The 24,680-nt window shown below is 50.4% G+C and overlaps 1 protein-coding gene across 5 annotated transcripts in view; it reads left to right on the forward strand.

Annotated features, from left to right (window-relative positions):
* Positions 1–24,680, forward strand: part of FBXW4 (F-box and WD repeat domain containing 4) — an 81,174-nt gene that overhangs the window by 45,261 nt on the left and 11,233 nt on the right. For 4 of the 5 annotated variants that reach the window (XR_009352483.1, XM_059169133.1, XM_059169136.1 and 1 more), the window contains one exon: positions 22,106–22,171. The exons of the other annotated variant lie outside the window; for it this stretch is intronic. Coding sequence is in view for 3 of the 4 variants with exons in the window: in XM_059169133.1 (XP_059025116.1) it covers positions 22,106–22,171 (66 nt within the window). In the remaining variant the exon portion in view is untranslated. The remainder of the gene's footprint in view (positions 1–22,105; positions 22,172–24,680) is intronic. 5 annotated transcript variants of the gene reach the window in all.

Genomic DNA, 24,680 nt, shown 5'->3' on the forward strand with positions numbered 1-24,680 from the left:
TGGGGTGGGGCTTCAAGATTGTCAAAAACGCCGTCACCTCCCCCTACCCCCCGGGGCTGTCCTGCCAGTGCCTGGCTGGGAGGGCACACCAGATCACAGCCTTTTAAATGCAGGCTCGATGGAGGAAAGAGGTAGAAACACAGAAGCAAATTAGATCTATCTATGGAGGTGTTCAGCTGGAGAAAATGAGCATTTCTTACTAACTGGAGTGCAGGGCATTTCATTATTAAGCTTCATTACAAGGGGGAAGAGTGCAGTCGGCCTCTCTGGGGATCCCCGGACTGTTTTCCTCCCTTTAAAAGTGCAGTCATGTTGAGGTTGAGGGAAGAGGCAGGAATTGTTCTTGGTAACTTCATAGAGCACCCAGGGGTTTAAAGCCAAGTGCGGAGCAAGGTAGGAGAGAAAGGTGGGCAGTGGGAGGGTGCTTCGAGGCCTTCCTCGTTCTGTGACAATAAAGTAAAGAAACCTTGGTGAAAGTGGGGAGCCTCATCTCTGTCTGCCTGTCTCTCTGTTAAATAAACGCAAAATCTTTACAAAACAAAACAAAAACGTCAATTAGAAACCCCACCTTCCTGAGAGACCTGATATCTGACTGTTTTAACTTTTTTTTTTTTAAAGATTTTATTTATTTATTTGACAGATAGAGATCACAAGCAGGCAGAGAGGCAGGCAAAGAGAAAGGAGGAAGCAGGCTCCCCGCTGAGCAGAGAGCCCGATGTGGGGCTCGATCCCAGGACCCTGAGATCACGACCTGAGCCGAAGGCAGTGGCTTAACCCACTGAGCCACCCAGGCGCCCTGACTATTTTAACTTTTGAATTAAAAGTCCAAAATAGTGGAATTCAGCTGCAGCGCAGTGGTCTGACACAGCTATTGTTTCCCGGATGCCCAGGACCTTGTCCTTTGGGGCCAGAGAAGGGCAGGAGTGTGCTGCCTTCAACTGGGCCTGGTGGGATGCATGTTAACTTCCGTCCAGGCAGAAGGGTGGCTTGGTCCTGTCCGTGGTAGACAATGTGACACAGGTGAACTTGGCTTTACAGTTCTGACTCCTTTTCCTGCTGCTGCTGCCCCAGGGATCGTGTCCAGAGTATAATCATTCCAAGAGAATTCTGATCTAGAGTGCTTAGTCAAAGAAGTGACTTGTCTAGGTTTTGCCTAGTCAGTTGGATTATCTGGTATTCAGTGTTCTCAGGGAAGCTGAGAGAGACAGCATTTTGTCATGGGAGAATTTCCTCCCATGGCCGTGGTACCAAGCACAGAGCTACAAAATCTCATTTAGAATCCGTGCTTGTCATGCCTTATCAAAGGCCTGGAGGTTTTGCTGTCTCCCAAGTTATCTTTTGCTTTTACCACAAGTCTCTGCTTAGCTCAACCTCCCTGAGGACATTAAGTACCCAGGCTGTCTTCTGGGACTGGTAGACCTAATTCCTAATGGAGGCCTAGTCCCTTTGTTCAGCGGCCTGGGGACCACTGGATTGGGTGAACCTGGGACTTAGGAGCTCGCTGATCACCTGTAGGTCTCCCCACCCCCCGCCCTTCCCTCCATTTCCGCCCCCTCCCAAAGAGGAAAAGTATCCCTCTGCACTTCCCACTTCCCAAAGAAGAGGAGACGAATGATGGACGATCTGGGGCAGCGGTTGGCACCTTAGCTGAGTGACCGGTAGCCAGCGCTGCTGTTGTATTTGCGGGCGCAGGATCCTCGGCCTTTGCGTTCCCAGCTCTGCCTGTACCCACCCCGTCTCTGAGCCCACACGTCTGAAAGGGTGTGTCAGGGTAGCAGGCAGATTCCTTGGTCTCTGGGGGCCCCCCACCCCGAACAGGAGCTCTCCTGTGGTGATGCACATGGGTTCCTCTCCCTTTCACTTTCCTGCCTTGTGTTAATGTCCCTGCTTCTCCTGGGACTACATCCCCTCAAGAAGGCACCTCAGCATAAGGCCACATATAGAATTCCCCTGTGTTTTCTCTTCCCTGGAGCATGGAGAGGGGGCTGGGAACCTGGTCATGGAGTTTCTGGCAGTCTCAGTGTTTCCTCAAGTTCTCTCATCCCTCTAGCTTATCTTTTGCCCAGGCTTCTCCTTGGGATTCCTCTTGTCTGTGAATTTTCCTCCTATTGGTGGCAGTAGGCAAGGAAATGTTCTCTGGAAGAAGCTGTGGGCTTCTCAAGCGAGTCCCTGCAGGTGGCTGTGGGCATGTGGGAGAATGCCGACCAGAGCCGACAAGGCAGGAGCTGTGGAGTTGGCAGAGGGCCGAGGCCTGTGAGGGTCACAGCTGACCTGACACTTCCGAGCGGTTTATCATCAGGGTCGAAACTCTTTGGCTTTTCCACAAAGGGAGCAGAATGTTTTGGGGTGGGGGGAGGGCAGAATGGGAAGTTGGTTTTCTGTCAGTGGCTAACAGTGACCAGTATTTGGAACGGGGACCGCAGAGCAATGAAAGCCTGAAGTGAGGGGGGCTACCCAGCCAGTAACTCAGGAACCCAAACTACTGTCAAGTGTGTTTACAAATTTGTGACACTTGGTTTCATTCTTCTAAAAGATTTGTATCCCATCCCAAGTGGCTTAGTGGGAAAGGAAATTTCTAATCCAAGGAGCTTTTTGGTATCCTCATGTTTTTCCAAAGAGAAAAATCCATGCTTTTTATAGTTGGTGATTTCAAAAATGCATGATTAAAAACATGCTACTAGAAAATACCTGTCTGAAAGCGAGCATGAGGGGCAGTTGGAGCTGAACCGGAGAAAGTGGGTGTGCTGTGCAGGCTGCTGCTTAGGGAAGGCCTCCCATGTCCAGTGTCTTCTAGAAGGCCCGTGTGAAAACCTCTCCTAGGCCAGAGAGCCATGAGAATTGTCCTTCCACTTATCCTCTAAGGTGGTAGGACCAGAAAATGTCCGGAGTCCATGCTCAGAGGCCCAGGCAAAGGTTGCTACCAGAGGTAGAATGGCCTATGGGTGAGGATGCTCATCCTAGAGATAATGAAGGAAACAAGTAAGTTATGGTTCCCTTTGGCATCGGTTCTGCACATTGTAGGGGGCCTTGCCCCCGGCTGGTGCCAGGAGGACCTGATTCTTGGGAAGACATGGACTCTGGTAGTCCCTGGTGTCAGGACTCCATTCGAAAGCCGTGCATATTTGCGATGGGCAGGACCACGTGGGTATGTGTGGACCTGGGGAGCTTGAGGCTCTAGAGTTTTATGCTAGGACTGAAGCCATACTTGTGCCCCATTCTGACCACCCCTATCAAGAGGTAAAACAGCAACAACAACGACCCAGAAGCTTCCCTCTAGGCCTCTCTGGACCGGCTCTGGCTCCACTGGGAGTTGAAATCTCAGAAGAGGGTTGATAGGTATCAGGTGCTGTGGGATCACTGTTGGCTATTTACATTCTGAATCCTGGGTTTGAAATTAATTGGATTGCAGAAACAACTTACTTTTATTATTTTTTCAAACCAACTAAATACCCCAAAACCAAAATTTAAAACCCCCAAACCTTTCATCCTTTTCCCTTTCCCTGTGGCTTAATTTGCTGGGTAGTGAAAAGTGCTTTCTCCGGCCTCCTTCAGTTGCCGTGCTGAACCAAGTGAGAATCCCAGGGCAGGAGGACACTGGTGCCAAAAGGGCTGGCTGCTGCCCCCAGCTCTGCATCCCCTGGCCTGCCCCGGCCACCCCACCGTCTGGGCCGTAGCCCAAACAAGCATAGGCGCCTCGACTGACAACAAGCCCCAGCTTTGTTGTGCCTGTGGGGGAACTGCTTTCTGGGGCCCAGGGATCGCCTCTGAGAACCACCTGTGCCTCCCGGCCTCCTGCCTGGCCTGGGCCTTCTGGCACCCAGGCCCTACATTCCAGCCAGCACCTGAGGGCAGAGTGAGGGGCGGGAGAGGACAAAGAGGGCTGTGGTCAGTTTAAAGGGGGTACAAATTCCAGTCTGCCCCTTCAGGGCTCCTGGTTGGCTCAGGATCTCCTGTGGCCCCGGCCAGGTTAAAATCGTCCTGTCTGTCATCAGCACTGACAGTAGCTTTCTGAAGTGGTCTGCAGAATGGGCACAGTGAACCCAAGGTCTCTCTTCTAGTCTAGTTCTGGGTGCTTCAGGAGGGGAATGATGTAGGTTCCGCTTACAGGCTGCTTCTTACTTGGGAGTCTCCTGGGCCTCTGTGCAGCCTAGCCAGCAGTGAGGACCACGATGGCAGCTAAATGCCAGGTGCTTTATAGTTCCTTACGCCTCCCAGACAGGTACTGTCCTCACCCCCTATTTACAAGGAAGGAAACTGAGGCCTAAGAGAGCTTGATTAGCATGCCTAAAGTCAAATCTGGTAATTGAGGCGCTTAGGGGTTGAGCCCTGACATCTGATTCCGGAGTTCATGCTTTCTAGCTACTGTGTGACACTGTCTGCCTTGCCAGCCTTGGGGGGGATTGGGAGGTCTTACTCTCCTTTGGGATTAGAACTTGTTGATGGTCTTGAATTTCTTCTGATTTTTTTTTTTTTTTTTTTAATGTCAATTGAAGACTTGATTCTCTAGCTGGACCTTAAGCTGCCTAAGGGCAGGCCTCTGAGTTTTGTTTTCCCTGATACCCTGGCACCCACAGCTCAGGGCTGGGTTGGCTGCTCTCGGGTACTTGGAAAAGGAATGACCCAGGTAAGGCCTTGTTATGCGAGGGGGCGGCCAGTACCAGAGCAGGAGCTTCCACCTGAGACCAGAGGGCAGGCTGGGGAGGTGGGACCCAAGATGGGGGGGGGGGGGCGGACAGAAGCCAGGCCAGCTGTTCTGACCAACAGAACAGGTTGGCCCCTGCTGTGTGTTGGTCTGGGCTGTTCCCAGAGGGAAGAGGCTGTTTCAGGAATAGCGGGGTGTGAGGGGAGGGTCTGCTTTCATGTCTCTGAACTGTGGGTGTTTGGACTGGCCACCCTTTACTTTGTAGACGCTTCTGTAGAGAATCGCATTCTCAACTGGCGCTGAGCTCAGCCCCTCATTTTCTCCCTCAGTAAGGGCTGGTCGTGAGAGGCTGGCAGACCTGTTTGCTGTTGGCTCAGTGGTCATTGCCACTGCCGGAGCCCATATTTCTGACCTTTGGACACCTCTGCACTGACCCCAGATAAGCCCTGTGCTGCCTCCACCCTGTGCCTCTCTAGCCTTAAAACCACCTTGAGTGGAGAGCTGTTTTTCCACCGCCAAGCTGGGCGGTAGGGGTGGCTGTGGCAGCAACAGTAGATGTAAGTGTTTGAGAGGCTATGGGTGTCCCTGTCTCAGCTCCCAGAAGAGTCTCTTTCCTTAAAGCTTCCCATTTCCCTGCTGGGAGGTGTCTGTGAAGGCCAAAATGTAATGTGAACTCCAGCCCCAGGGTCTCTGGGGACAGCCAGACAGACATAGCACTGTGGCCCTCAGGCCCCACGTCCTGCCCCAGCGCGGTCCATCATCTTTTGCCTGTTCTTTGCATCATAAATGCAGGGCTGTGGTACTAGGTACAAGTCAACAGTCTCTTCTTGCGTGCCTCCACCTCCCAGAAAGCTAGCTGCCTGGGGCCACCGGCCCTGACTGGAAGACTCGGATTGGGTGGGTGGTGATATAGGTCCCTCGTCCAGGCCCCAGTCCCAGCTGCCCCCACCAGCCCTGGTCTGGCTCACCATGGGGCCCAATTCAGATGCCTCTTTTGTTTGAGTCGCACAGAGCAGCCTGGCTCACCATTCCCACATGCTGAACTTTCCCTACCATTCACTGGGAAGGCTGAAAAGCCCTCAGCTAATTGCGTTGGGCTGAAAATTACCACTTCCCTGTGTTCCCCTGCTGCTGAGGACATTTGTGTCACTGCTGTATTTAGGGGGAACAAAGGCCCCCTGTGGGGAGAGCCCAGGTACGAATGTGGGATGGGGGGAATAATTGCAGTCTCTCCAGGTGAAAGCCCCTGTTAAACTTCAGTAAGTCAATTAGGCTTGGGGGGGGGGAGGGCAGAGACCCCCATGATAAACTGTTCCTACCGAGCAATTAAAGAAAATCATTTTAGCTTTGAGGAGAGAAACTGCTTATTAGAAATTTTGTGGGTCCCCCCCTTCCCTACCCCTGCCCCTCCCTTGGGATGAAACAACAAAACGCCTTCCTCAATAGAAGTGTTTCTCCTCCTCCTACTCATTGTGTGGCCTGAAAGCACTTACTGTGGGAGGGCAGAGGGAGGGACAGAGACAGGCCGAAGGGTGGCAGGGAGAGAAAATGGCAGGGGCTTAACACCTGGGCTGACTAAAAATCACAAGTGCACAGGAAGACTGGGGAGAGACTCCTCTGGGCACAGTGCTTACACACGTCGTGTGGCAGGGTGTGTATGTGTGGGCCGTGAGTGTGTCCACGGACCTGCTTTCCTGTCCTCATCAGGAGTGGAAACAAGAAGCTGTGGCGGTGGGTGTGTCTGTGTGAGTGTTTGTGTGGCATCCCGGGTGCCCCCTTCCAGGAGGGAGCAAACACAGGCTGTGTGTGTCTGTGTGTGTCTGCGCATGCGTGCACTTACATGTGCCGTCTTAGCAGAGGGTGGCAAGGCCAAGACAACCCAGCTGGGCAGGCACCTTGTCCCAGGGCTGTGACTGGGCCCATGTTCTCTCTCCTCCCAGGAGCCAAATACCAGCACCTGGGAGCTGAGCCACGAAATAGCTTTCTACTTCGGACAGTCGGCCGCTGAGGGCTGAATGGCCAGCAGCCACCTCCCGGCCCTGGGCTGGGAACGGGCTGGAGGGGAGTGATGGATGGACAGGCGGATCTCCACAGTGTTCTTCCCCATGTTGCTCAGGCGGGGGTGAGGTGTGGAGATTCCACAGGAAAGAAATCAGTGGCCTGGCTTGTACTTTCTTGGTGTCTATCTTGGCGGATCCTGCATACGGGGGCGGGGGGACATTTCCATTTGGCAGCCCTCCCCCACCCCAGTTTCTGACGGGACACACAGGTGGAAAGACAAGGTGATCTGATCTCTGGGGAAGATGGTGGGGAGGGAGGGAGACTTTGTAATTTGGTCATTTACAGGTGTGTATGCACGTGTACACCTGCAGATCACAGGTAGCATTGGTGCCATACCCACCTTGCCCCAAGTCTTGGTACTTCAAGGGAGGGCCTGGTGGCACTGATGGTGGGCCTGGCCCGAGTCAGGTACCGCCCTAGCCTCAGTGTTTCCCTGTGGCTCATGATTATGATTACTGGAACATTACTCCAGTGTTCCAAAGAGGTGAAATTAAACATTGAGGGGTTGACTTTTCCCAGAAAACAAATATGCCAAGTTATTTGCCTACCAGGGGACCTTTGGAGGTAGAATTTGGTGCCGGCAGGCTGGCAGTGGGGTGGTCAGGGCTGCTGACAAAGTCCGGAGCAGGAGCGTGGAGGGGAGGCTGTACAGAGAGCAGGGCCTGGTTGGAATCTGGGGGACTCAGGGAGGGTGTGGAATAACTCAGAGAAACAGGAATGGGGACGCTGCTCACTGTGATAGGCTCCACACAGTGGCTACCTGTAAGGAGATTGGTCTTCAGAGAAACATGAAGCTCAAATACAGGTCACGTGTGGTTTCAGATTTTTTTATACAAATAGACTAGGTAGACATGCATCGGCACATAAACGTGACTATTTACAGACTATATGGTGATGTATTTGTAGAGTTTTTAGACGACATATGATATTTATTATTTTATGCTTTAGAAAGTGGTTTTTCATGAATGAGCCTTGGTTTCTTCATACCTGGTTTCTGATTTATGACTTTAGGTGGCTTTCTGACCTAAGTCCAGTTTCATTAAAAAGAATGAGTTGGTTTTTGGGGACTGTTTGAAGTATGCATATTTTTTTGTTTGTTGTTTGTTTTACTTTTTAAAAAATATTTTTTTAATTTATTTGAGAGCAGGAGTATGCAAGTAGGGGGAGTGGCAGAGGGATTGGCAGAGGGAGAAGCAGGCTCCCCACTGAGCAGGGAGCCCGATGCAGGGCTTAGTCCTAGGACCCTGGAATCATGACCTGAGCAGAAGGAAGACACTTAAGGACTAAGCCATCCAGGCATCCCTCTGCTTTTTTTTTTTTTTTTTTTTTTTTTAAGAAAAAGTTGTACTGGGATTCCTGGGAGGCTCAGTGGGTTGAAGAAAAAGTTGTACCTGTGACATGTGGGTTTCCTGCTTGGTTTCTCCTGCATTGGGTGTGTCCCTCAGAGGGATCCAGCGATGGAATATTTGAGTTTACTCATATGGCCAGATCTCTTTTATGCTTGCTCTGGGGGCCTGTTTGTATGGAGTCAGGATGGAAGGAGAGAAAATGAGCTGTGACAAAGGGGCTGCTTGGGGTTACAGAGTTTTACTTTTGTGTGTGTATTTTCAATTATTTTTTAATTTTTTTATAAGATTTTATTTATGTATTTGACAGACAGAGATCACAAGCAGGCAGAGAGGCAGGCAGAGAGAGGAGGAAGCAGGCTCCCCGCTGAGCAGAAAGCCCGATGTGGGGCTTGATCCCAGGACCCTGGGATCATGACCTGAGCTGAAGGCAGAGGCTTTAACCCACTTAGCCAGCCCAGGTGCCCCTATTTTCAAATTTTTAATCTTGAAAACTCTCAAACACAAAGAAAACATAGAGTGAACTCCCAGGTTCTCATCCCCATCTTACCAGTTGTTCCGTGTGTGTCTGTAGTTCAGATGGGCTGGATGCTGGGACCGCAGCTTTCCCTGGGCCACGCCCTCAGGGAACTGGCGCTCCAGGGGTCCCAGGCACTGGCTGGGCAGGGGTGCTGTGTGGGTGCTGGCAGAACCTGTACTCAGTCTGTCAGAAAGGATCCAAGAGCCGAATCTCTCAGGATCAGGGTTTTCTGCCTTCAAAAGCCTAAACCAGTCCTTCAAGCACATCTTTATTATCTGTTCTTTTTTAAAAAAAATTTTTTTTAAGTAAGCTCTATGCCCAGTGTGGGGCTTGAACTCACCACTCCAAGATCAAAAGTTGCATGCTTTTTTCAACTGAGCCAGCCAGACACCTTTATGATCTGCTCCTATCTGTCGGGAGTGGGAGAGTAGACTTTTTCCTGGGCCCCAGGGTGAGAGCCCACCTCACCCCCTTCCGGAGTTGAAGGCCAGTCTGTGCTGTACCACTTTGCTCTCCTGGTAGACATACCAGCTATGGACTTCATGGTTGAGGTGTCCTTAGCCAGGCCTCCTGGTGTCCGCTAGGCCCCTGGCAAAGCCTGTTGCACAGCTGTCAGGGAGAAACAGTCAGATGGGGGAGCAGCTCTGTGGCTGCCGAGCAGGCTCTCTGGTGGTCAGGACAGACTGGTTCCAACGGACAGAAACCAAGTCCGCATTAATGTAAGTGAAGCTGGGAATGTTGTGCTCACGAAATCCAAGGATGAAGCTGAGCCACTAGGCCAGAGGAGGCACACACATAAGCTGGGGTGGCTGGGCCCAGACAGGCCGCAGTGCTGCTGGGACTTTATCCTTTTGGGGTGCTCATCTTTGTCCTCGACCTCCACACCTTTCTTTCCCCAACTTACCAGCTTATTCTGGAGGCTACTGAGAGCCCCTGAATCTGGCAACTCATAGTTGAAGGGAGAGTGACTGGCTTCCCAAAATCCCAGGACAGAGGCTCATTGGCCCACCTTAGGTCAGCTGCCCACCCCTCCACCCATTAACTGTGGCCAAGGAGGAAGTCTTTCAGGATCACCTGTATGGAGGGAGATTGTAGGGCAGACAGAACAATAGGGGTCTTCTATTTTCATAAAGGCCATGTTACTCCATGACATCTGGCCCCAAAATGTCTATGTGAATGGCATTAATATGTGCCTGGTGCCTGAGCTCAGAGCCTTGGCCACGAGCTCTCAAACCAAGAGTCTGGAGAGAACTCTCAAACTCTAGCCTCTTGCCTCCTCTTCCTCACTTTCACATTTGTTTATTTTATTATTGTTTTTAAAGATTTTATTTATTTCCTTGTCAGAGAGAGACACAGTGAGAAAAGGAACACAAGCAGTGAGAGTGGGAGAGGGAGAATCAGGGAGCCCAATGTGGGGCTCGATCTCAGGGTCCTGGGATCATGACCTGAGCTGAAAGCAGATGCTTAATGACTGAGCCATCCAGGCGCCTCTCACATTTTTTAAAAAAAAGGTTTTATTTATTTGTTTGAGAGAGACAGAGACAGCAAACTGGGAGGAGAAGGAGAAGCAGGCTCCCCGCCGAGCAGGGAGCCTGACGCGGGGCTCAGTCCCAGGACCCCAGGATCATGACCCCAGCCGAAGGCAGACGCTAAACTGACTAAGCCACCCAGGCCCACCTCTTCCTCACTCTATTACTGATCTGCTATTGAGAGATTCCTCCTCTGAAGCTGTTAAAAGAGTCCTTACCAAAACCTGCCACCTTCCTAATGGGGCCCGCACAGGAGAAAGAACCTGGCTGTGGATACATGAGGTTAGACAGATGAAACGGTGAGTGGCCCAGCATCGTGCCAGTGGGGCAGAGAGAGAGTCTGGGATGACAGACTCTGACCCGGTCAAGCCTCCTGCAGAGGGCAGCGAGTAGCTGGAGGCCTGAATGACGCTCAGGGAGTACGGGTGACCTCCCAGAATAGGATGGAAGACAGACTCCTGCCTGTCCTCTCCTGTGCCATGGTTAAGAGGGCAGGAAATCTCGGGGAGGAACACAGTTCAGATCAAGATTTCTGCTGCTGCTAACTAATCTGGAAATGAGGGGTTCCTTGGAACTTCACCTTCTGGAAAGCCCTGTCTGTGATGGAAGTCTGGCTTCCATCCTGTGGAAGAAAGGACTTCAGTTGCCCTTTCTGCTATCCCCAGCTTCCCACTTCCGCCTATAATGTAGGCCTCCATCTGTGTGGCCAAAGCAAGGACTCAGGGGCCCTTTTCTCCCGTCAGAGGGAAGGAGTGGACACTAGTTATTGGTGCTGTTGGCACACCAAGGTCAGCTGCCAGCCCTCCTCTAGGATGGAGCTCTTCTTTCTCGAGTGACAGGCTTCACCTGCTGTGCACACAAGACCCCTCTCATTTCTTCCCGTCACTTCTGAGCCCCTGCTGTGCGTCCTTCATGATGCATAGCAGGCCCAGCAGGCCCCTCAACCTCCATGACGCCCCCTTCCCTTTCTCAACTCCACCCCCCCACCCCCGCCAGCCTTCAGGGTGACAGTGGAACAGGCCGCAGGGATCAGACAATGTGAGGGGTATAGAACTTCGCCTCACCTTCTCCTACCTTGTTTGGATGAAAGGGAAGTGGTCCGGGGGTGCGTATGATGGTGGTGAACTGTAGGTTGACATTCACACCCTCTTTCCCTGTGTTTAGTTTGCTGATGTCACTGTGAGACTCTTTTTCATTGGTGGGTCATTAGGACTTCTCTTTCTTTAAGCCTTGCTAGAGTCATGAGGCCATTGGATGAGGAAAAGCCACACAGTCTTTTGGCGGGTCGTGTCTTTGGGCTGTCCTGACCTTTGTTTCCTCAGGAAGAATCTCTTTCTAGAAGGTCTTGTTTGTGCTTTGATGCTTATCACATGAAGATGACATTGGTGCTTCTCACATTGGTGCTTATGGAATATTGAGAATAAGAATAAGAGCCAGGTCCGTTTCTAGGGACTCCATTACTGCGCCTAAATATGACAGCAGGTCAGGGATGTAAGGCCTCAGGGTCATGAGCCACGCAGATTTTTCTCCACCTGACCTCATCTCTGTACTCTGTTGATATTATAAATACTTAATGCTCCTGCCCAAATCTGGATTAACTCTGAATTTCAAGGTCCGTCTGTGGTTTGTTAATGTGAGTTATGTTTAGAAAGAATCCGATTTTAAAATAAACTTGTTGAGTGTATGTCCGGCTTATCTGAGTAGTTCTGCAGGCGAGCTCTGCTCCCCTCCGTTTGTTTGTGGAGCCCCGGTTGAGCCTAATGGTTCTCATCATCCTCCCACCTCATGGCCCTGTTCGGATGCCAGCCCCTCAGGTCCCTCAGCAAACCTGAAAAAACACCGGGGCTTGTCTGGTCTCCGTGCATGTGGTCAGGTGTTTTTCTAGGAAAGATCCGTGGAAAAGACTTGCTGGATTAAGGGATAAGTGCATTTAAACGTTTTGATGCTGCCAGTTGCCCTCTAGTTGGACAGGATCAGAATATACACACCCACAAACAACGTCTACAAGTACCTGTTTCCTCTTGGACTTACCAATGCTGGGTAATATCAGGTTGTTGTGTTTTTTTTTTTAAAGACTTATTAAGAGAGAGAGCGCGTGTACCCGAGCGCAAGCGAACCAAGGGAGGGAGAAGCAGACTCCCTGCTGAGCAGGGAGCCAGATGTGGGGCTCCATCCCAGGACCCTGAGGTCACAACCTGAGCTGAAACTAGGAATTGGCCGCTTAACTGACTGAGCCATCCAGGCGCCCCCCCGTTTTGTTTTTTGTTTTTTAAAAAAATTTGCTTCTCTGATGGGTAAAAAATTATCTAATTTTGGGAGTGGTTATAGAAGAGTGATTATGAGCTGGACTTGAGCCCACCTGGCTGAGGTCAAGTCCTGAGTCCGCCCACGTACTAGTCGAGTGACCTTGGTGAATTTGTAACCTCTCTCTTCTTCAGTTTCCTCATCTGTGAAAGGGGAAGGATACTGGTAGTTATCAAAGTAACTTAAAAAAAAAACGTTTTCCTTTTGGAAAATTTCAAAATATATAGCAATAGACTAATTGCCAATTCTTGGCCAATCCTGCTGCTTCAGTATGCCCCCCACACTATCCCTTCTGTAGTTTTGTGAAGCAAACATATGAACATTTTGGCGTATATTCTGAAAGATGGTGATGCTTTAAAAGTTTAATTACCATACTATTATTATATCTGGAAAACTGTCATCAAATATGTAGGGATATCTTTAGGGTTAAATGAACTAATACACACATATAATGAGCTTAGAACAGTGCCCGGCATGCAGTAAATGGTCTAGAAGCATCTGTAGCCATTGTTGCTGTTGGTCTAACTTGAAATTCTTTGATTACTGTGAGGTTTTCATCATGTTTCTTGGCCATGTGTATTTTTTTAATTATTAAAAATTTTTGCTCATTAATCTATCTTTCTCATTGTGATTTATAAGATTCCTTGATACGTTCTGCATATGAACCTTTTGATTATTGTATATATTTGGTAATTCCTTCCAGCTGACATTGATAGTGTCTTCTGTCCTTCGGGAGTGTGGTTGTGTGAAGAGTTCTGTCCTTTTTTGCCTTTATGGCCTCAGAGTTTGTATCCCCTTAAGAATGCCTTTCCCACTTCAAAATTGTCAAAGTATCTATCTATATTTTCTTTAAATACTTTTATGGTATTTCATGTAGTTTTTGAAAAGGTGTCTGTCCTTAATCCAGCTGTAACTGAGGTCTGTTCTGAGGTAGTGCTCTAATTTTATTTTCTTTCCAAATGTGTATTTTGTAGTATCTTTACCCTTTACTGTTTGTGTCACTCTTCATCACCTATCTTTAAAAGCCACGTTTAGGGGGTGCCTGGGTGGCTCAGTTGGTTAAGTGACTGCCTTTGGCTAGGCCATGATCCTGGGATGGAGCCCCGCATTGGGCTCCCTGCTCTGCAGGGGAGCCTGCTTCTCCCTCTCCCTCTGCCTGCCACTCCCCCTGCTTATGTCCTCTCTGTCAAATAAATACAATCTTTTTTTTTTAAGATTTTATTTATTTATTTGACAGAGACACAGTGAGAGAGGAACACAAGCAGGGAGAGTGGGGGAGGGAGAACGAGGTTCCCTGTTTCAGGACTTGATCCCAGAACTTTGGGATCATGACCTGGACAGAAGGCAGATGCTTAATGACTGGGCCACCCATGTGTCCCTAAATAAAATCTTAAAAAACAAAAAAAAATTAGGATTTACTTTTCCTTACAAATGTATGGGTATAGCTTTGGAGTCTTATTCTAATCCATTGATCTGTTTTTTCTAGCATGAACATCCTACTGCAGCTTTAGCATATGTTTGATATTTGGTAGAAAAACTTCTTTCTTGGGGCCCCTGGCTGGCTCAGTCATTGGAGCATATGACTCTTGATCTCGGAGTTGTGAGTTCAAGCCCCACACTGGGTATAGAGATTACTTAAAAATAGAAGCTTTTATTTTTTTAAGATTTATTTATTTTAGAGCGAGTGTGAGTGTGCATGAGCTGGCAGAGGGGCCGTGGGGGCGATGGGGGTCGGGGAGAGAGAGAATCTCAGATAGACTCCTCACTAAGCACAGAGAGTGAGACAGGCCTCCATCCACCAACTGTGAGATCATGACCTGAGCTGAAGACACCCAACCAACTGAGCCACCCTCTGCCTGCAAACTAAAATCTTTAAAAAAAACAAACACAAAAAACCCTTCTGTTGTTCTTTAAAAAATATTCTTGGTTATTCTTGTGCATTTCCACTTCCAGATGAATTTTAGAATCAGTTAATTAAAAAATCTTGTTTGGATGGGACTGTATTGAATTTATTGAATAATTGAGGAAGAAGTGACAGTTTTATTTGTTTTTGAGAAGTGACAGTTTTAGATCTTGAGACTTCCTATCCAGGAATAAGGTATATCCTCCTGCTCATTCAGCAATTCTGTGTCCTTCAGTAAAGCTTTATGGTTGGGGTTTTGTTTTTTTTAATTCATATGTACCTGTCTTGTTTCCTGTTGGTGGTGGTTTGGGGTTTTTGTAGGCTTATTCTTGGCTATTTTACAACTTTTAAATTCTTTATTGTGAATTGATTTCTGGTTACATTTTGGTTGGTAATTGTTGGTGTGTAGTAATAGCTAAAGTCTGCAGGTATCTGTTGTGTGCCACACACTGCTTAAGTATCTTATCTCCTGTCATTTTTATAACAAGTCCATGCCTTGCCACTGTTATTTCTGTTTCACAGGTAGAAGAGAAGTTATCAGAGAAGTTAAATACCTTGTCCAAGTTCAGGTACTTACCAGGTGGGAGAGCCAGGAGCCCAAAGGCCACGCCCCTTTTCACTGTGTGCACAGCGTGCTGGTCTTGCTAGGCACTGTCAGAGTTTTCCAGGTCAGTTTTAGATTTTCTCAGTAGGCAATTATATTGTCTGAAAATAGTGACCACCTTGAGTTCTTCCCATGCCTCTTGCTGGGCACACAGTTGTGTGAGTCTTGGGTCATCATTTCTCAGCCAGCTTGTGCTTCACTGGGACATCTTGCCATTTCTTTGTCTTTGGATCAGGTGGAGCAGTTCTTGTACTTAGACGTCATGCAGATGGAAAACAGAGCGCAGAAGCTCTTCTCCCTGCAGCCCCCAACACATCTCCTTTGACACATAGACGGTACAGTGACTTCTTGTTTTTGGTGTCCTTGACTTTTCCTCTCTGTTTCTCTGTCCTTCCACTGTAACAGGTTTCTGAGTTCCTACTTCTTGAGTGGAATGTGTCCCTTTGGGAAGAGCTACCTCAAAATTCCTCTCCTCTAACCTGGGCCAGGATCTTACCTCCATCTTCAGGCTGAGTTTTTGCCATTGGTTAAAATGGAAAATGACCATGTGTGTTTCTTTGGAGGCGTTTTCTAGCTGCAGGATTGCACTCACCCATGGAGCAGCAGCAAGCTTGCTTTTTTTGGCCTTTGTTAGGGTTGCAGTGAAAGTGTGGATGCTGGAACCCAGCCTCTGGATACTCTGTCTAGAACCTGACCTTCTAGGTGGCCACTTGCACCATCCTGAATCAATGCACTTGAGCTAAGAGAGGCTTGGTGGGTGCATGTGTGACCGAGCGGGTGTTCCGGGCCTCTGCCGGCCGCTGCAGTCAGGAGTTGCTCTTGCTTGCTATCGGCTAGTGTCTCGTTGGGAGGAGAAGGCCAGTGGAGCCCCTGATCTGGGCTTCCTGACTACCCTGGGCCACTGACCAGTCCCAGAGCTTGAGTCCAAGGTGTCCCAGGCCACAGTTGCTGACATCTGTTCTAGTGGGAAGCTCATGGTTGGGCCTCCCTGCTCTTGGCCACAAGTTCATAGACAGGGGTGTCCGGTTATGTTGTGTTTTCCCTTAGAAGGCATAAATACACTTTTCCCTTTCAAAAGTAGTGCCTGCTCATCGAAGGATATTTGGAAAATAAAATTTAAAAGAAAGAATTGATAATTACTCTGCTGCCCAAACATAATCACTTTGAGCATCTTAGCATGTTTCTTTCCACTCTTTCCTTTTCTATGCACAGGCTCTAAAAAAATAGTTGTGGGGTGCGTGGGTGGCTCAGTGGGTTGGGCCTCTGCCTTCGGTTTGGGTCAGGATCTCAGGGTCCTGGGATCAGGCCCCACATCAGGCTCTCTGCTCAGCAGGGAGCCTGCTTCCTCCCCTCTCTCTGCCTGCCTCTCTGCCTGCTTGTGATCTCTCTCTGTCAAATAAATTAAAAAATTTTTTTTAAAAAGTAGTTGTGGAAGGCTCTTTGTCTTCTACTTTTTCTCTTTTGATAGTATCATAAGCATCTTGCCTGTATGCTTCAGAAGTATCATTTTAAACGATTGTGTAATATTCCATTAAGTAGGAGGACCAGCATTTACCACATGTAATTTTGATCTTGACCCCTTGAAGGCCTCCTTTCTCTGTTAACCCATTTTGGTTCAGCCATCCATGAAGTTGGCTAAGCTCCCTTTTGGACTGATATTTTCTGTCTCTGCCATTTCTTTGAGATCACGTGAAATGGACCTATTTTTTATTTGCCTTAAACTGGATACAGTCAAGCTTCAGATAGGCCTCTTGGTCTCATTATCCTTTAGTTTGGTGAACACAGTCTTATGTACTGTCCCCTCCATGGTCCCACAGCTTCAGTTCTGGGCACCCCCAGCCCTTACAGGCAGGTGCTCCTGTGGGTGGTAGGCCCACCAGCATGCTTCTGCCCCGGGTCTGACGTGCTCTCAGCCTTCCGGTCTGTGTACAGCATTTAGGAGGATGTTCCCCAACTGCAATGTGGGATGTTTTCCAGAGAGAGAACAAGGTTTCTTTGCCTCTCTCTTTTTGCTTTCCTTTCCAGACATTACATTTCCCTTCCCCTTGGGTGGCCTGGAGTGCCCCGTTGGCTGGGGAGCTGGCTGCCTTGCCCTTCCGCCTGCCCCGGCCTGTGTCTCTCCCGTTCTCCCCTTCCTGACTTCCCTCGCCCTCCTGCTCCCAATCCCGGGGCCCTCCCTCATGGGGCTGTCACTGCACTCCTGCTCCTGGCTGCCCTGGCCCAGCCAGTTTGTGTGACCTCCACGCTGCATTCCTGCTTGGGGACCGAGCCACTGTAATGATGTCAGTGGCGCAGGTTAGCAGATGGCGGCCGCAGCAATGAGACCTGACATGTTCTAATGACTCCCTCCTTCCCACCCTTGCCGGCCGTGCCCACGGAGGGGCTGGGGTTTCCTTGAGGCATTTTCGGAGGGGGCCACGGGAACTCGGGGGGCCCCCAGGTGCCGATGGGGCCCGTGACCTTTGCTGCTATAATATCAGTGTTTCACAAGCAGGGCGGTTCGGGAGCCCACTTGCAGCCCATCAAAAATTGATTTAATTGCAATTTTTCCTCCAATTAGGAGCACTGGAGCCTGACTAATTAGAGTAATAGAGAGTAATAAGGCTCAGATAAAAAGCCTTCCTCGGCGGCCTTTGTATCTCGTGTCAGTGCCTGTCAGAGGTCAGGGAGCTTGCATATTCTATTAGGCAGCCCGGCCTTCATTTGTACAAATTAGTTTACCCAACAGTAATTAAAATGCCAATGCGGGTTGAAGAGAACTGAATACACTTGATGGGCATGTTGGTGAATGATGTGACAGCTCTGGTGGCCTCCCTTGCCAAAGTGTGTCAGCCGCGGCCCAGAGGCGGCCGGGGCCGGGCCAGCTGGGTGGCTCCAGGCCAGCCACAGGGCACAGCTGCGAAGCACGCTGCTCCGCTGCCACCTCCGAGCCGCTCGCTCACCCCTTTTTTCTTCCAGGTGGAGCCATTTGTTCCGTCGTCCATTTGTTCCCCCGACAAGCATGTGGGGTCTTCAGTCTGTGTCAGGCATCACACGAGGTGCTGGCGAGAGAAGGCACCAGGCTGGGCCTGAGCTCCGATTCCAGCCCTGTTCATGGCTTCCCCATGGGAGCTGGCACAGGGCGCACTTCCTCCCGGGCCTCAGTTTTCTGGCCTGTAAAATAGGACAGTGGTTCCTGCTATAGTGGGTCACGAGGATTAGGTGGGGTGAGGTTCTGGAGACCTTCCTCGGAACCTGGCACATGGCAAGGGCTCACAGATGACGAGTGTCATTAAGGCGGCCTGAAGGGGGCAGGGGCATCAAGAGCCTTCCTTCCTGGCCTGCTCGTGCCCGAGTCATTTCCCTTCCTCCCTCACTCCTCACTTCTGATTCCTGCTGTTTTCCAGCCCTCAGTTTGAGTGCCAGAACCCCTAACGCTCCTGGGGTCTCTCTCTGATGTGGGGGCTCCTGCATCATCTTCTTGGGCCTGAGGATGAACTCTGGGGTGCCAGGTTTGCTTGTGCTGGGGCCAGGGGGCGGGGAAGGTAGGTCAGGAATCTAGACAAGGTCTGGGGCAAGATGGGACATGGGAGGAGCCTGGCTACTGATAGGGGCTTTCTCATCTGAAAAGAGTGGAGTTTATAGAATCAGAATGGCTTTTATTTGTTTATTTTTAAAGATTTTATTTATTTGAGAGAGCCAGAGAGAGAGATGGAGAGCATGAGCGGGGAGAAGCAGAGGAGAGGGAGAAGCAGACTCTCACTGAGCAGGGAGCCAAGTCCCCAGACCCTGACATGACTTCAGCCGAAGGTGGATGCTTAAATGACTGAGCCCCCCAGACGCCCCAGAATCAGAATGACTTTTAGACCCTCAAGCTCAGAGAGTATGTGCTTGCACAAGAACGTGTGTGGTGTGACATTAATGTGTAAGCACTGTTGGTCCTCATCTTCAGTCTGGTCGTGGTGCTTATGAGGGATTTCACTGCCCTAGCGATGTGGGACTGTGGCATGTGCCCTTCAGGTCTGAGTCTGGTGATGTGGGAGTCACTTAGGAAGCAGAGGGACTGCCTTCATAGCTCATATGTCTAGCTTCCCCAGCCTTGCTGGCTGTGAACTCCAGAGGGTCCTTTCTATCTGGTTCCACAGACTTGTACCAAGTACTTCTAGGCCAGGCCCCGTACTGGGCACCAGAGGATGCAGGAGCCACTGGCTGGTCCATGATCTCAAAGGGAAGATGGGGAGATAACCCCCCAAATACCATGTGTCCCCTGAGGGCAAGATAAAGGGTGGTGGGGGCTCAGAGGAAGGCTGGTCAAGTCCCCCGGGGAGCTAGCAGCTTCTGCTTCAGCACGGGTTTGCCATCCCTGTCCTTAAGACACCCCAAGAATGAGATGGGTTGGAGGGCAAAAGCCACTTGAATCTTCTTTTCTTTCTGAGAGCTGGCTTTTTCCGTAACTTCAGACTCTAAGATGAGATGGTAGCAAAGACCTTTCAACGGGTCAGACTCCCAGAGTAGTACCCTGGGAGGCACTGTTGAAGGGGTGGTGCGTGTGTTTGCTGAGGTCACGTGACTCTGAGCATTTGTTGGGAACCTCGGCCTGTGGGGCGCAGGACCTGGCCCAGGGAGGCCGTGGGTGATCTGCTGGTGGCTGAAGGCGGGCTGCTGCCCGGGAGGCGGGGTGGCATTCTGTGCAGGTGAGACGGCCTCGTGGAGGCTGAGCTCGTGGGGCAGGAGGCCTCCAGCGATGCACATGTCCCACCCCACCCCACCGGCTCCTGAGGCTGGGAGCCCCTTGTCTGGTGTGGCTCTGGGGAGAGGAACAAGTGTGCGGAGGGGTTTCATGAAAATTCCTGGGAGCTGGGCCGGCATTTCATTTTCCCTTCCTGTGCGGTGGAAATCCTAGCTTCTCTCTGGTGAACTTCCTGGGTGGTGGGAGGCATCCTGTGGGCATCCCAGGACTGCAGGTTCTGTCTTCTTCTGTGCTCCGTGTGTCCCCTCCATGTGTCCCCCTCTGTGTGCCCTGTGCCCTTGGGCACACCGCTGTCATCTGACCCTGCACATGGCTGGTCTGCGGCTTTTGCCTGATGCCTCCTGAAGTCCATGGGCTCTGGAGGCCGAGCTGAGGAGCACGTGTGGCTGCAAGCAGGGAGGAAGAGTGTGCAGGGCTGTGTCCGCAGCCAGCTTCACCCCCTCGATCCTGGCAGTCCCCGTGGTCTGGGTGTGAGTCACAGTGAATGTTCCCAGTGGGACCTGGCTGCGAAGCTGCTTGACTTGCTTACAGGGCTTTTACCGACTGTTAAATCTGATTACACGCTCAGGTCCCCCTGGGTGGGGGCTCTCTACTCTCCTTCCGTCTCTTCCGCCCTGCACCACAGGGTTGGGCAAGGGAAGAGGGTGGCTTTTGGAAAGGAACATTTCTGGGCGCTGTGTCGGGCAGTCATGAAAGGCCTTTGTGTGTGTGAAGGTGAGAGGTGCTCTTGCTGGTGCGGATGGACGGGGCAGGAATAGAGAAGGCATTTGTGGCCTCACCCCAGCCTTCTGGGAGCTGTCGGGAGTGGCAGATTCAGGTTTGGGGGCTTCCTCCCTTCCCCCTCATCTCGGCTTACCTTGTCACTAATGTGGCATGTGGCCGGTCCGAGGCCTGCCTCGGAGATGTCTGTGTCTCTGCCGATGCTCCTCACCTGGCCTGTGCTCCTCAAAAGTCTTAAGAGCCCATTGCCTGCTCCGATGCTTCCCAAGTGGCTATTATGTTCCCAACGCAAGGTAATTGGCTTGACCAGTTATTAATGGATTACCCTCCAGAGAAAAATGTCGAGGGAAGGGAGGTGAGGACAACATCTCTGGGCTTTGTAGTTTGGGACTTCAGTGTCCAGTGGCTGCTTTCCAGACGGGGAGTCACTTAGGGCAGGACAGACTGGCTGTTTTGGCCGCCATTCCGGTGGAGTGGTTGCTGGCATTCCTGTGTGGGTTGGGACAGAGCTGGGATGATGGCGCATATCCCTGGAAGAAGTCTTGCTGGAGGCACGGAAGCCCCAGGTTGGCTCCTATGGCCTTTTTATCAGCCTGGGGTTTAAAAGCAGACACTGGCCCTGCAGTGTTGATTGTCCATCAGTGGCTTGGCCAATGCCTCCCACACGTCTCCCCAACCAGCAACTGCAGGCCACCTTCCCCCCACCCCCACCAAGGCCACGGGCTTCTTCAGAGCCCTCGCTGCAGAACTCTGTCTGCCCTCAGACCTGCTTAGGACCAGAGAGCCACAGGTGCTGGGCAGGGCCAGGGCGGATGGGCCACAGCCCCACACCGCCAACATGTCATTAGTCTGTCTAGCCCCCACACCCCCAGGGCCTGACCTGTAGGGACATGGCCCTTCCCCACCCCAGAGCTCCTCTCTTGCTCCAGGTTAGGTGTCCCAGCTGGGGCTCCCAGCATCTCTCCCCAGCCAGTGAGTCCTCGGCCAAGGTATGGTCTGGCACTAGGTCCCAGGTGCGGTCCTGGGGCTCCAGGTGGCCTGGCTCACGGCACAGAGTTTGCCCACTAGTCTTGTGCCTCCACCTAAAATTGGAACTGCAGGTGGCATGTGAATTTTTCAGAGGTTTAAGAGTTACTCTGGGGAAATAGGGCACATCACTGTGCTGCACTCTATGGCAGTGGCGGCTGCCCGGCCCTTCACGCTCTGTCTTGCTGCCCTTGCACCCCAGCACACCGCCTGTCTCACCTTTTCCTTGGGTTACTGGTCTTCGGTGGTTCCCTCCGCTCAGTCCCGTGCCATCCTGCCTGCCCTGTGCTTGCAGCACGGTTCCCTAGCTTTTACAAACCCTCAGCAGTGTCCCGCAACCACCCTGACCTCTGGCTGCAGCATCTTCTTCCTGAACCCAACAAGGGCCTGTTTGCGGGGGCCTTTTCTGCAGCCTGACCGGCTCGCCCTCCCCTGGCCTGAGGGTTGCCCAGGTAGAGATGTGCTTTTCTGGTGGGCAGAGACCCTGAGACCCTTCTGCATGGTAAGCTCTGCTGTCCTTACACCTGCGGGGCCACTGGAGGGTTGTTGACCTCTGCACACCTTCCAATTGTCTTCCTGCAGCTTTCTCATCCTGTTTCCAATGGGTGATCCCCCCCCCCGCCACCTCCCGCCAAGGAGCACTACACTTGCAACTGTTTCGCCATCGCTGCCACAAGTTCTGACAAGCCTGCCCTGACTCTGCTCTCCTTTTGTTTGGCAGCTCTTTTGTGACAGGGACGGCTTGTTGTGGGCACTTCTCACCCCTAAGAATCTGGGACCTCAACAGGTAAGAGATTCCTGAGCCCACGTGGCTTCCTGTGGGGGTGGGACCGCAGCAGCCAGGGAGGCACAGCAAAAACCTGCCCCGGCTTCTGGCTTCCAGCTGTAGCTGCTGGCTTCTGGCTTCTGGCTTCCCATGGGACCAGGTGGACCAGGAGGAGGCTGGGAAGGGCCCGGCCCAGCCCAAGACCCACTGACTGCCCCAGCCCAAACCCACTGACTGCCTCCAAGGCATGGGCCTTCTCCTGGCCCTGTTAATTAGCTCAAGGAAACTGTTGGAAGGAGTTTCTTTCTTTCTTTTTTTTTTTTTTTTTTTTTTAATATTTTAGTTATTTTACAAGTAGGCAGAGAGAAAGAGAGAGAGGAGGAAGCAGGCTCCCCGCTGAGCAGAGAGCCCGACATGGGGCTCGATCCCAGGACCCTGAGATCATGACCTGAGCCAAAAGCAGAGGCTTTAACCCACTGAGCCACCCAGGCGCCCCTGGAAGGAGTTTCTAATGGGTAAATCATTTCATGTAGAAATGAGGATAACAGTTTGGATTTGTGATACTTTTTCTGTAAGGAGTGCCTGATTATGTGGTGACATAAAAGCCCATCTGTCCTAAAATACAGAAATTTTGGAAGTGACCTCCTACAGATCCATAAAGACAATTACACGGAACAGTTAAAATACATCCAGGTTTTATTCACAGTTCTCTGCCTTGGCAGACCTGACACATTCCCATCCAATTGTCTCCCGTTCTGTTGAATTTTTGTTTTGTTTTTTGTTTAGTTTTTTATTTTTTATTTTTTATTTTTTTTTTTTAATTTTATTTATTTATTTATTTATTTGACAGAGAGAGATTACAAGTAGGCAGAGAGGCAGGCAGAGAGAGAGAGGAGGAAGCAGGCTCCCTGCTGAGCAGAGAGCCCGATGCGGGACTCGATCCCAGGACCCTGAGATCATGACCTGAGCCGAAGGCAGCGGCTTAACCCACTGAGCTACCCAGGCGCCCTAGTTTTTTATTTTTAAATAATTTTAGATTCATAAGAAGTTCCAGGAATAGGACAGCAAGGTACCTGTATAAGGTTAGATAATATGTAGGCTAATATGTAATATAAATTAGAACCAGAAAATCAACATTGGTATAATCCATAGAACTTTATTCAGATTGTAGTCATTTCTGTGTGTGTGTGTGTGTGTGTGTGTGCAGTGGGTCTGTGCAATTTTATCCCATGTGTAGATCAACATTACTGTGACCTCAGTTAGGATACGGAACTGTTAGAGCCCTTCATACTCACACTGTCTGCCTCCTGTCCCCTCCGGTACTCCCTCTTGTCCCTAATGTCTGGCGACCACTTACGTGTTCTCCGTCTCTGTAATTGCGTTGGCTTAAAAGTGTTACATAAGTGAAATAATGTATGTAACCTTTTTTTTTTGTATGTAACCTTTTGAGATTTGCTTTTCCCCCAGTATTATTCTCGTGCAAGCATAGCAGATATACCAAGAACACTTGACCTGAGGTTGCTTGTAGTGGTCCCTGGGGGGACGCACCAAAGCGATCCCCCACTGAGCAGCACCCCCCCACTGAAGGACATTTGGGTTATTTTCAGCTTTTTGACCATTGCAATTTAAACTGTCATGAACATTTGTGTGTAAGCTTTCATGTGGACCTAGGTTTTCATTTCTCTGGGATTAATGCCCCAAATGATTTGAGTATCTGTATTGTTTTATAATCCAGCCCTGGTCTAAGGGACATCTAGGTCCTTCACATCCTCAACAGCATTTGGAACCATCACGATGGTCTGTATTAGCTATTCTCACAGGTGTGCTGTCTTGTGGCTTTAATTGGAATTTCCTTAATAGCAAATGATGATGAACATCTGTTCATGTGGGTTTTTTTTTTTTTAAGATGTTTTTTATTTATTTGACAAACAGAGATCACAAATGGGCAGAGAGGCCAGCAGAGAGAGGGATAGAGGAGGAAGCAGGCTCCCTGCTGAGCAGAGAGCCTGATGTGGGACTCGATCCCAGGACCCTGAGATCATGACCTGAGCTGAAGGCAGAGGCTTAACCCACTGAGCCACCCAGGTGCCCCTGTTCATGTGCTGTTTTGCCCTCTGTATATTTTTGCCCTCTGTATAAATCTTTGCTCAGGTCTTTTGCCCATTTTCTAATTGAATAGTTTGCTTTTTCACTGTTGACTTTTTGAGAGTTCTTTATATGTCTAGATATGAATCCTTTGTCAGACATGTGGTTTGCCTATACCTTTAAGTCTGGAGCTTGTCTTTTTAGCCTTTTTTTTTTTTTTTTTAAGATTTTATTTGAGAGAGACCATGACAGAGAGGGGGAGAGAGAGCACAAGTCGGGAGGAGAGAGAGAAGCAGGCTCCTGCTGAGCAGACAGCCCAATGTGGGGCTCCATCCCAGGACCTTGGGATCATGACCTGACCCAATGGCAGATGCTTAACCGACTGAGTCACCCAAACACCCGACTTTTTAATCCTCTTGACAGGATAAAAGACCCAAGTTTTAAA

This window comes from Mustela lutreola, chromosome 4 (assembly GCF_030435805.1).
Source record: "Mustela lutreola isolate mMusLut2 chromosome 4, mMusLut2.pri, whole genome shotgun sequence".
NCBI classification, from domain to species: Eukaryota; Metazoa; Chordata; class Mammalia; order Carnivora; family Mustelidae; genus Mustela; species Mustela lutreola.